Raw genomic sequence first — 12,011 nt, 5'->3', positions numbered from 1 at the left:
AATTAAATGTTGGCCATTGTTATATTGCACTTCTTGTAGTGTTGACCTTCGTCAGCATGTGCAGTCAAAGTAAAAGAATAAATAAAAAGAATAAAAAAGAATACACTACTTCTGATCATGTGTAGTATTATTTTTCATATACACAATTTAATTTAGGTGATACAAACTACAACTGTCTAAATTGCAAAAGACTTTGTCAAAGACGACCAGTATCTAAGCTATAAAAACTTGTTGAAAAAGAAAAGACATAGATCAGCCTTTATTAAATTGTATTTAATGATAACAATGTTCCCATTGATAGTAAGAAGACCTTTTATATGGAATTGTAAACATCAAAGATTGAGGAAAGCTCTTCTTAATATTAATACTAGGCCACAAATATCAGGTCGATGCTGTATTAGAAACACTTTTACCTGGAACCGTCTTCCCCCGTTTGGGTCACCATGGAGTCTCATGTGGACAATAAGATTTCTTTACCTTAAAGATATATTGTCCTGTATGGATTTGGAAAAAATTAGATACACAGTTAAAGGATCTGAAGACAATTTTTATAAATTATGTCGCCCTTTCCTGGATTACTTTGAAAGACCCACAACTTTATGTCTTTGTCCTTTTTGTTTTGTTTGGCAGCTGGTTACCAGTGATTTTCTGTTTAATGTTTATGGGGTAAAATAAAAGAAAATGTCAAATTCAAGATATGTTTATTGTATATTGATACATTCTTAAAAAATAAAGACTCTTACTGTACATTGATACATTGTTAATAAAAATAATAATAATGAGGGGACCGTGCCTCTGGTGGAGGAGGCACCCCTAGTTGGTTTGTCCAGGGGTGGGGGGTTCTGTCACGGGTCCGGTAGCTGTGCTGAGGCTGTGGAATGCTATGAACCATTCCTGACAGCTTCTTTTAGGGTTCCCAAGCTGGAGCAGCTGGATTTAACGCCTGGAGAAGGAAAAGGTTGAAGATGAGTTCAAACACACAAGCACCAACAGTTTAAGAACAAGTGAGGGGGGGCTTTCTGCTCCCTGGGTTACCTGGCACTTCCTGTTGGGGACGGTGAGGGGGGAGGAATGTGTTCTCCCCTCATCAGATGAACCCGAGTGATAGAACAATGTCATCTCATTCTTATCAGTGGAAAATGTGGCAATTGAGAACTCAAAATTTTGTTCTCCGTACCTGTGTAACAATAACACACACACACACACACACACACACATGTCAGTTCAATGACAAACCATTTGAGTTTGATTTTAATAATAGACACGACCAATGGCTGAACAGTATGACCCCAGACACACATATCTGACATGAACATACTAATATCTGACCCCTCCCACATATCAGATTAAATGTTAAAACGTCCAGCCCCCCATTTTACAGGAAAAATACCTTGGAAATGTTTGATATGGTCCCAAAACATGAGGGTTTAGTCTGTGTCATTTAGCTGTTTCCATTTGGACTCACCCTCAAGTTTTGCACAAAATCCCACCCAGCCATGTGTTTACGTAGAGCGAGATTATGATCAAGATTGTGTATGTAGCACTCGCTTTTTATGGAAGAAAAATTGCATGTATATGTGTCATATTGTCCCAAAACATGCATGTGAAGCATTTCCATGTCATATTGGGACCAGATTTTAAATAAAGAGAAAAAAATAAAAAAGTTTGGATTTAATTTTATGATTCAGAACAAAAATTCCACGATCATGGACAATCAGAGACCCTAATGTATATTATTGTTCTTTGATTATCAATAAATATTGTACTTTGTAAACTAGACGTCAAATGGGGGTGGGGCTAAACATAAGCTTGGTCTAACCAGAGTGAATACTGTTTATGCTCTGACTGACCAATAAACCAATAAACCAAACCTAGGAATAGAAAGTCTAAAAACAGAGTGAAGAATAATTGTGTGTTTTTGTTCCTCACCTGCCACAAACCTCTCCTGGATCCACCCACAGAGTGATTTCCCAGGGCAGCCCCAGGTCACCGTAGTGAACCCCACTTTCCCTGCAGGCACGCAGCAGCTCTGGGTCATATTTGTGGAACACGTTCACTCTGATGCACCTGAAAAACACACAAGGATCAGCACTTTTAGCTGCTGAGGCTGACCAGAGGACAGCTAGGGTCACTCCATGTCATTTCAACACATTTTCAGGACATCACATGCACTTTGGTCTTAAAGAATTCTGAAATGTTTACCAATTGTTCCTAAATTATTCAATTGTCACACTGTTAATGACATGGAATGACCCACAAACCATGGGTGTCCCACTGAGCGTACCTGTACGCCTGGCCTTTGCTGGGCTTTTCAGGGACCCAGTGACCCTCAAACTTCTCCTGCAGCGCCACTGTTAGCCTCTCAGCAAACAAATCCATTTTCTCCACCTCCACCTTATTCTTTAATTTCACCAGCCTTTTCAGGAAGGAAACCACCACTGCAATCTCGCTCTTCATCCTCTATAAGTAAAATAATAAAAACTTATATGATGATATACATAAACACAGTTAATCAAATCAATATCAAAAGGTTGATGTAAGAAATTATTACATGGATATTATTTAATATTTCTTTAGCCTTTGGAGTGATCAGCAAACACACAAATCTTCTTTCATATCTTTCAGGTGAGATACATTTAACAATATCATTTAATTTCAAAGGAAGAGAAACAAATTAGAATTCAATGCTTGCCTATTGAATTTATTTGTTATCCATAAAAAAATAATTAGATATAGTAAAAAAACAAGGCTAAGTTGAATTATCTACACTTATAAATATAAAATTATGCCAAATTACAACTGAATTACACAAAAAATAACTCAAGTAATTTAATCCAAGAAAAAAAAAAAAAAAAAAGCCGTATTGCTCTAAAATCTCACACATTGCTCACGGGGAGCCTCTGGTGGTCACGATGTAAAATGCATATTTAAAATATTACACTTACTTTATTTGTTTGTGTTCGTCTTTAGTTATTCACTCTGATGAGGAGGATAAAACATGTAGTTTATCACCAGACTTTGTCTGAGAACTACTTCAGAAGCTGCTTTCATCTTCTGATGAGTTGTGCTTTATGACAGTTGATAACCATGGCAACCGGAGCAGAATCTGCGCATGCTCAGATGGCTCGAGCTGTGGTAGACACGTGTGTTGTCTGTCGTCTCCATCCGTGCCTGCTTCATACAGTCTACTTAAATATTCCCTGCTAGGTGAGCTGAAAATATTCACGGTGTAACACTGACTGTACTGCAATTGACTGTCATGGAATATACGTTTGAATGTCTTGTTAAGTTGTATTTTCTGATGGAATGTTACTAGCATGCTAATTGCTATTTAAGCTAATCGCTAGTTAGCTGCCGTGCTAAGTAGCTTCAGAAAGGATGGTGATTTCTTTTTGTACATAAACAGCTATATAATTTAGTTTTGCTGGTCAGTATTTTTTTTTTTTAAAAAACTGTTTGACATCTGTTTTTTTATTTTTTTTATTGAAGGGACTATATTTTTGTGAAACAAGATTGGTTATTTAATCTTTTTTACATATCATGGGCTGAGAAAGAGATTCTATAAGCACAAGCTTATTGGATTTTAATCAATAATTTTTTATTGAGTTTTTTATTTTGCTTGGTACATATGTACGATGGAGCATTGTCAGTAAAAATCCGTTTTCCAAATTACATTTTTTTTAAATCTGTTTTCCAAATTAATATTTTCTTTTAAAACCATTATCTGAATTAATATTTTTTTAATCCATTTTCCTAATGAATTTTTTTTTTGATTAATAATTTTTTTTCTTCCTGTGGAGATTATCTCTTAATTTTTTTTAACACAGAAACTGGTTCCGGGTCAGATTTCATCACAATGGCGTCATCAACAGTGCTGGATATTCATTCTTTTAATTTTTACTTTTCGAGTTAAAATATAAAGATATTAAGGATTTGCAGTCGGCACAACTTTAACATTAGTGACGGACAGGTAAAGAGGATACTTTAGTTCAAGAGGACACAGTCGTCGTAAAGCATACTCGGAGCTTGGAGTCCTGGTTGAATTCATTAGCAACCAACTACAATATGACGGGCAACTTCACGGATACCGGTGGATAATAATATTATTAATGCTGCATACTTCCTGAGTGTTTGTGGAGCAGCTCAGAGACTAAACAGCTGTTCTGTGTGGTCATGGTCCAGTGCAGTGGGGGCTTTGTCTTCTCCAGGATGGATGGAGTCTTCTCCAGGGTCTGTCATTCTGCCACCAGAGTCCAGCTCTGTGTCCACCACAGATCAGCCCTCTTTACCAGTCTGTACAAACATGAACCCCCCCACCCACCCAACAACCACAGCATGGAAGGTCCAGTTGACAGAATGTTATAAATGTCACTCACATGTACAACACAAAACAATGTTTGACTGTTTGACCTACATAAAAATATTACATTAAAAAAGAAGAAAAACACTAATTTCCTTAATACTCTTGTCTTATTTTCTCTACTTGAAGCACGTTATTCATACATACTGTATATCTGTGTAGTGTCAAATGTTGGCGATCAATCAATTCAACAATGTTGGCCCTAAATGAACTGAAGCAAAGCAGATGAGAAAGTGTTTTATTTCTATTAACAACAGGCTGAGAGGAAACTTTGGTCCATGTGTAACACAGCAGTGATGGTTACAGCATTCATCCTCTGCTTCAGTGGATCAATCACATCTGAAATGAAAAAAACAATAAAGCCACACATTTAATTCCTCATTAACATGTGTACAACATCTGAAACTTTGTGAGTGAAGCCCAAAAACAATCTGTATGATTGTACTAGAGCCTAAGTTCCCAAAGTGGGGTACGGGATACCCCACTTTGGGGGTATCCCGTACCCCACTTTTCATGTACCCACTTTGGGGGGTACATGAAAAAAAAAAAAAAAAAATGGAAACTAAAATATAAATGGACCAGCGGTCAGGAGCCTCGATGCATTGCCACAAATTACACATGAGCCAATGTAAGACAACCCATGGTGAGAGATTATTATTATTATTATTTATTATATATTATTCCTCAACAGGATAGGTAAAATTCAGAGACAAAATTCACTGTAGGGCTACATTATATGTAACATAAAGTCAGTGGTTCCTATTTTTTTGGGGTCATGACCCCATATAATGTCACATTTTTGGCGTCTCCAGAGCCTTTTTCTTTTCTTTCTAGAATTAGTTTTTGATAATGTTTTGATGTTGTGAGGATTAGGACACAATGTGACAAGATGTGCCAGCTCAGATATTTTTATACTGCATTTTATTTTATGTAGATTAAATTTGTGAAAGTGAAAGCATAGAATACAGTTAGATATTTCAGAGGACTCTATTTTAATTCCAGGTGACCCCCACATGGGGTCACGACCCCAAGGTTAAAAAACGCTGCATTACATTATAGTGTGCAGGAGTAGGGGGTACATGGCCTCATGTTAAATGTTTGAAGGGGTACGGACTGTGAAAAGTTTTGATAACACTGCACTAGAATAATTTACAGGAACCCACCACATTTGGTAAAAATCGGTCTTGCCATTTATGAGATATACATTTCCCATATTTGCAGCGCCCCCTAGTAGCGTAAATTATTAACATTTTGCTTATACTCTTACAGTCACATGCCAACCAATGATCTCAGATTTGGTGTTGTTAGCATTTATTTTGACCGAGATATGCAACAGTTAGTAAATTTTTCTAGTAATTATTTGTGCATATTTTGAGCCAACAACATAATTTTACTAACTTTAGATCAGGTCCAACTGAACACTCTACAGTCCTGCCCTAAAAAGGAGAGGTCTTTTCTGTTCCTGCTTGCAGCCTGAACATTTACAGTTAGAAGTGTGTTGCAATCTGCTGACCGTCTGTCTGAAATAAGCTAGCTGACTGTAGGTTTGTTATTTCTGGCTTAAAAGGAGAACCTATATTTACAGAGACAAAAGCAGGGTTTTGTGTCGGTCTCCACATATGGTGTCTCAGGACCCTAAGCAAGAGGTAGAAGGTAGTAGTGTTTGCGTTAATGTAAATCAGTTAACGTAAATCAGCCTATTGTTATGTTATCGTATAACCATGTCCAAAGCATAAGTGCTGGGACTAAATGTGCTGATACTGCAAGAAAGCAGACAGGAACAGAAAGTACGTGTGTCACGGTTTGCTGTGGGTGTGGACCCAAATGCAAGGAGAGACGGAGGCAGGATAGACGCATAACGTTCTTGGAACCAGTCCATGTTTATTCTCAAAATCAAAATCAAAACTTAAATCCAAAAACAGGAGGGGAGCAGGAACAGGGAGCAAGACCAGACACACTGCACACAAGGGGAGACCACAAACCTGACAACATAATACAACGAACCAGCAACCACACTGTGACCAAGCACACATTTAAATAGTGAAGGAAGCCTGATTAGGAATGGGCCACACCTGGGTGCAAACATGAGGGAGCTACTCAATCACCAAGCACTCACACAGACATCACTGAGGGGTGGAGCCACAAGCAGGAATCCCTGAAACACAGACAAGAGTTAACACCAGACGAGACTCAAAATAAACAAAGACACAGAATAACTGAACTTAACCAACAGAACATGACATAACCCCCCCTTTAAGGAGCGGGTTCCAAACGCTCTCAAAACAACAAAAAAAATCTAACCACCCAAACACCAACCTAGGGTGGGTGGACGGGGGACCCGGAGGGGGGTCAAGACAGTTCCGGCGGCCTCCCATGAGGCAGAGCCGGCGAAGCAGGGGACCAGGAGTCCGGCGGCCTCCCATGAGGCGGAGCCGGCGAAGCAGGGGACCAGGAGTCCGGCGGCCTCCCATGAGGCGGAGCTGGCGAGGCAGACAGGAAGACCTCCGGCGAAGAGCGCTCAGACGAGGCAGGCGGTAAGACCTCCGGCGGGCCGGGCGAAGACGAGGCAGGCGGGAAGACCTCCGGCGAAGAGGGCTCAGACGAGGCAGGCGGGAACACCTCCGGCGAAGAGGGCTCAGACGGGACAGGCGGGAAGACCTCCGGCGAAGAGGGCTCAGACGGGACAGGCGGGAAGACCTCCGGCGAAGAGGGCTCAGACGGGACAGGCGGGAAGACCTCCGGCGAAGAGGGCTCAGACGGGACTGGCGGGAAGACCTCCGGCGAAGAGGGCTCAGACGGGACAGGCGGGAAGACCTCCGGCGAAGAGGGCTCAGACGGGACAGGCGGGAAGACCTCCGGCGAAGAGGGCTCAGACGGGACAGGCGGGAAGACCTCCGGCGAAGAGGGCTCAGACGGGACAGGCGGGAAGACCTCTGGCGAAGAGGGCTCAGACGGGACAGGCGGGAAGACCTCCGGCGAAGAGGGCTCAGACGGGACAGGCGGGAAGACCTCCGGCGAAGAGGGCTCAGACGGGACAGGAGCGCTGGGAGTTGGCGGCCTGGTGCGGGGAGCCGGCACTGGCGGCGACGTTGGCGGCCTGGTGCGGGGAGCCGGCACTGGCGGCGACGTTGGCGGCCTGGTGCGGGGAGCCGGCACTGGCGGCGACGTTGGCGGCCTGGTGCGGGGAGCCGGCACTGGCGGCGACGTTGGCGGTCTGGTGCGGGGAGCCGGCACTGGCGGCGACGTTGGCGGCCTGGTGCGGGGAGCCGGCACTGGCGGCGACGTTGGCGGCCTGGTGCGGGGAGCCGGCACTGGCGGCGACGTTGGCGGCCGGGTGCGGGGAGCCGGCACTGGCGGCGACGTTGGCGGCCGGGTGCGGGGAGCCGGCACTGGCGGCGACGTTGGCGGCCGGGTGCGGGGAGCCGGGACTGGCGGCTGGGCAGGCGGCGGCCGGGTGCGGGGAGCCGGGACTGGCGGCTGGGCAGGCGGCGGCCGGGTGCCCAGCCGGGACTGGCGGCTGGGCAGGCGGCGGCCGGGTGCGGGGAGCCGGGACTGGCGGCTGGGCAGGCGGCGGCCGGGTGCGGGGAGCCGGGACTGGCGGCTGGGCAGGCGGCGGCCGGGTGCGGGGAGCCGGGACTGGCGGCTGGGCAGGCGGCGGCCGGGTGCGGGGAGCCGGGACTGGCGGCTGGGCAGGCGGCGGCCGGGTGCGGGGAGCCGGGACTGGCGGCTGGGCAGGCGGCGGCCGGGTGCGGGGAGCCGGGACTGGCGGCTGGGCAGGCGGCGGCCGGGTGCGGGGAGCCGGGACTGGCGGCTGGGCAGGCGGCGGCCGGGTGCGTGGAGCCGGGACTGGCGGCAGGGCAGGCGGCGGCCGGGTGCGTGGAGCCGGGACTGGCGGCAGGGCAGGCGGCGGCCGGGTGCGTGGAGCCGGGACTGGCGGCAGGGCAGGCGGCGGCCGGGTGCGTGGAGCCGGGACTGGCGGCAGGGCAGGTGGCGGCCGGGTGCGTGGAGCCGGGACTGGAACGCTAGCCTGACGGCTAGGGGACACAGGAACGCTAGCCTGGGAGCTAGGAGACACAGGAACGCTAGCCTGGGAGCTAGGAGACACAGGAACGCTAGCCTGGGAGCTAGGAGACACAGGAACGCTAGCCTGGGAGCTAGGAGACACAGGAACGCTAGCCTGGGAGCTAGGAGACACAGGAACGCTAGCCTGGGAGCTAGGAGACACAGGGACGCTAGCCTGGGAGCTAGGAGACACAGGGACGCTAGCCTGGGAGCTAGGAGACACAGGGACGCTAGCCTGGGAGCTAGGAGAAACAGGAACGCTCGCCTGGGAGCTAGGAGAAACAGGAACGCTAGCCTGGGAGCTAGGTAAAACAGGGACGCTGGCCTGGGAGCTAGGAGACTGGCGGGGCTGACCCTTCCTTCTCGACCGACCTTTACCACGTTGTAGGCTCCGGGGTCCTCCCAAAGCCACTCGAGTTCCCCAGTAGGGATCCCCTACAGGCTCGTCCTCCCATCCATACCACAGATCTTCCCTGGCCTCCAGTAGGTAGCTCTGCCAGTATGAAGTCCTTTCAGCCAGGTCCATCTCTGCCAAATCTATCTCCGCTGGATCCACTTGTGGCTGGTTCGTTCTGTCACGGTTTGCTGTGGGTGTGGACCCAAATGCAAGGAGAGACGGAGGCAGGATAGACGCATAACGTTCTTGGAACCAGTCCATGTTTATTCTCAAAATCAAAACTTAAATCCAAAAACAGGAGGGGAGCAGGAACAGGGAGCAAGACCAGACACACTGCACACAAGGGGAGACCACAAACCTGACAACATAATACAACGAACCAGCAACCACACTGTGACCAAGCACACATTTAAATAGTGAAGGAAGCCTGATTAGGAATGGGCCACACCTGGGTGCAAACATGAGGGAGCTACTCAATCACCAAGCACTCACACAGACATCACTGAGGGGTGGAGCCACAAGCAGGAATCCCTGAAACACAGACAAGAGTTAACACCAGACGAGACTCAAAATAAACAAAGACACAGAATAACTGAACTTAACCAACAGAACATGACAACGTGTCCCTGCTCTGCACTCTGATGACCTAATGACCTGAGCTAGCTACACACAAAGTTCCCCTAAGCCTGCAGCTAGGATGTTAAGTTAACTGTAAAAGAATGAGAAGATACATTAATATGTATTATCAACAGATATCACTGGGGTGACTGCCCCCCCACTGTGACACCTGGAATTCTCAGTGGTCTCCCATCCATCAACCAACCAACCAGGCCCAGACCTGCTTAGCTTCCGAGATCTAACGGGATCGGGCAATGACAGACCGGTATGGCCATATGTCCAGGTTCAACTGTTCAGGTGGGGTGGGAACAGCCCCAAGACATGATGAGTCAACACCCTTCTATCCCCACAAACATGTAAGTCACAGCCACAAGGTATGTTGTTGTGGTCATGATGACAGCCTAATCTGTCTTTTCCTTATTCCTGTCTTTTTTCTTTTCCCATGTCAGTGTTGCCAACTTGGCGACTTTCTCGCTAAATCTGGCGACTTTTCAGATCTTCAGATCGACTATTTTTGTCGCCAATACAAAAATCTAGCTACTTTTCCCGGTGTTATGAGACATTTCTGATGTTATTCCAGTGAAAGCACGTATCGCTCTGCAGTTACTGTCCTCAACGAGCAACACGTGCTGCTGTGAGCACCTCCACCATTCCAAAGCACTCACAGGCTGTCAGTCTCACAGTAGCGTCACAAAGCATTCCCAGCAACAGTCAGAGCAGAGGAGACCCTGACCCACACCACTTCGTGTCCAGACCTACTTTCTGTGAAGTGTCTTGCGATAACACATGTTATGAATTGACGCTATACAAATAAAGATTGATTGATTAGTGAAGTTATTTTGAGACGTAATGACTTCTTTCAATGGCAAAAAAAACCCAATCAACAGAAGAAAGTTAATTTGTAGTTCTAAACATATTTGGGTTTTTTTTACTAACTTTTCATCTTTCCCACAAAGTTATTCTTCTCCTGCAGTGTCCATTACAGTTACATGCAAATGGTTAATTATAGAAATTAGGTGATGACCAGTGTAACGGTATTTTTGACAGTAACTAGTACTCTTTAATGCTATATTTTTTAAAGAAATAAACGTTATTGTTACAATATGGTGCATTTTGTTACTATACTAGTAGCAGTATATTCCATTATTACTTAACATTTTCAGCTTCTGCTGGTCTCAGGTAAATAAACTGGCATTGAAAGAATACTTAGTGTTTCAGTCAGACTGGTGTTTGTAAAGATTAATACATGTTTTGTTATTGCTATTAAATAAAGGAAGTAATTTTATTGCATAATTGTGACCATCACCAGCCCTCCCTAAGGAAGGGTAAGAAACACTTTATTAAAGGGAGAATATAAAATGTCAGTACGGGTGTAGTACGGGTGCTAGCTCTTTGCTATCATTATCTGGGAAGGAAAAAGCAGGAACGAGTGAGATTATAGCATTATGGAGAGATATTCTGAAGTATCCAGCAGCTCACAGCACGACATACTAACACAGACCATGTACGGACCTGAGTGGATTATTGATAATGTTTTGATCGTGAGATCAATAAACCAGGCTAAACGGGTCATCACAGCTGTGGAGGAACTTAAAGCAGGACTAAAAGAACCATCAACTGTGAGCCACATAGCAAAATAATAAAAATATTTTGAAAATGAAAATGAAAAATCAAAAGCCCAGTTTGAGTGTTATTTTTTTTTTTTTTTTTTTATTGGAAAGAAACCAATGTTCAGATGTTATATTTGTCAATAAAGCCCAAAAAAAAAGCCGGTTTTCTCTGTTTTTTTTGGTTTGAAACTTGCTTCTATTCAACTGCTGAATACAGAAGAAGAAAAAAAATTCTGATGAAAGTAGAGACTTCAATCTTTCTGAGTTTTTCAGATTTCAGATTGTCTTAGTACAAAATATTCTGTGGGTTTTTAAAAGAGAGTCAAAATGCTATAAAATTGCTGGCACTGAGGGGGGTAGCGCTTTTTGAAAGTGGCTGGCACTGAATGAGTTAATAACCAACCTCAGATAGACATTTGTCTTCTTCTGGCCTTGTCTCACTCTTGTATTATTTTTTAAATTGTGTATTACATGACAATATTTTGAGTCACAAAAGTTAAATACCAACCTGTTGTGGTGACTGATATCCAGTTCCAGCAAAATGTTTGGACAATTTCGACATTTTCTGCAAAAGGAAAAATAAACATGTATAGTGTATACTATAAAACTCATGAATCATGCTTTTAATTTCTGAAAATGAACATGTTAAGTACACACCTTACTAGATTCATAGGCCTTATGAACTCTGTACATATTGATCCTGTTGTTTGGAATGTTAAATACGCTGCACACTTCACTCCAGAAGCCATCCTTATATGTAGAATTTACTTGGAGTGGAATGCAGCTCTTTTGCAGGTCTACAATAGTTTTTAAAATGTCCTTGATAGAGATTTTTATTGGATTTGTTCTATTTTGTAAAAGAAAGGCATAATTATTGATTATTAACATACATGGACATACATTCTTTAATTCAATATATGCAATGAAGACATTATTCGTATTTGAATTAATAACGTGTAAGGTG

The 12,011-nt window shown here is 44.6% G+C and overlaps 1 protein-coding gene across 1 annotated transcript; it reads right to left on the bottom strand.

The window, feature by feature from the left end:
* Positions 1-824: 824 nt before the first annotated feature.
* LOC114457958 (protein BTG3-like) lies at positions 825-2,457 on the bottom strand. The gene is made up of 4 exons (XM_028440138.1): positions 2,285-2,457; positions 1,930-2,067; positions 1,036-1,177; positions 825-943 (listed from the first exon to the last, which is right to left on the bottom strand). Exons 1-4 carry the CDS (start codon positions 2,455-2,457, stop codon positions 908-910), a joined length of 489 nt encoding a protein of 162 aa, XP_028295939.1. The 3' UTR covers positions 825-907.
* Between the last annotated feature and the right edge of the window lie 9,554 nt (positions 2,458-12,011).

This window comes from Gouania willdenowi, chromosome 24 (assembly GCF_900634775.1).
Source record: "Gouania willdenowi chromosome 24, fGouWil2.1, whole genome shotgun sequence".
Lineage (NCBI taxonomy): Eukaryota > Metazoa > Chordata > Actinopteri > Blenniiformes > Gobiesocidae > Gouania > Gouania willdenowi.
Note: the sequence above shows the minus strand (reverse complement) of the source record. Positions and strands in the feature narration are given on the sequence as shown.

Coding starts and splice junctions, on each gene's coding strand:
- LOC114457958 (XM_028440138.1), bottom strand. CDS start 2,457: ATGAAGAGCGAGATTGCAGTGGTGGTTTCCTTCCTGAAAAGGCTGGTG. Junction 2,068..2,284: donor AGCAAAGGCCAGGCGTACAG/GTACGCTCAGTG, acceptor TGTGTTTTTCAG/GTGCATCAGAGTGAACGTGT. Junction 944..1,035: donor TCCCCAACAGGAAGTGCCAG/GTAACCCAGGGA, acceptor TTCCTTCTCCAG/GCGTTAAATCCAGCTGCTCC.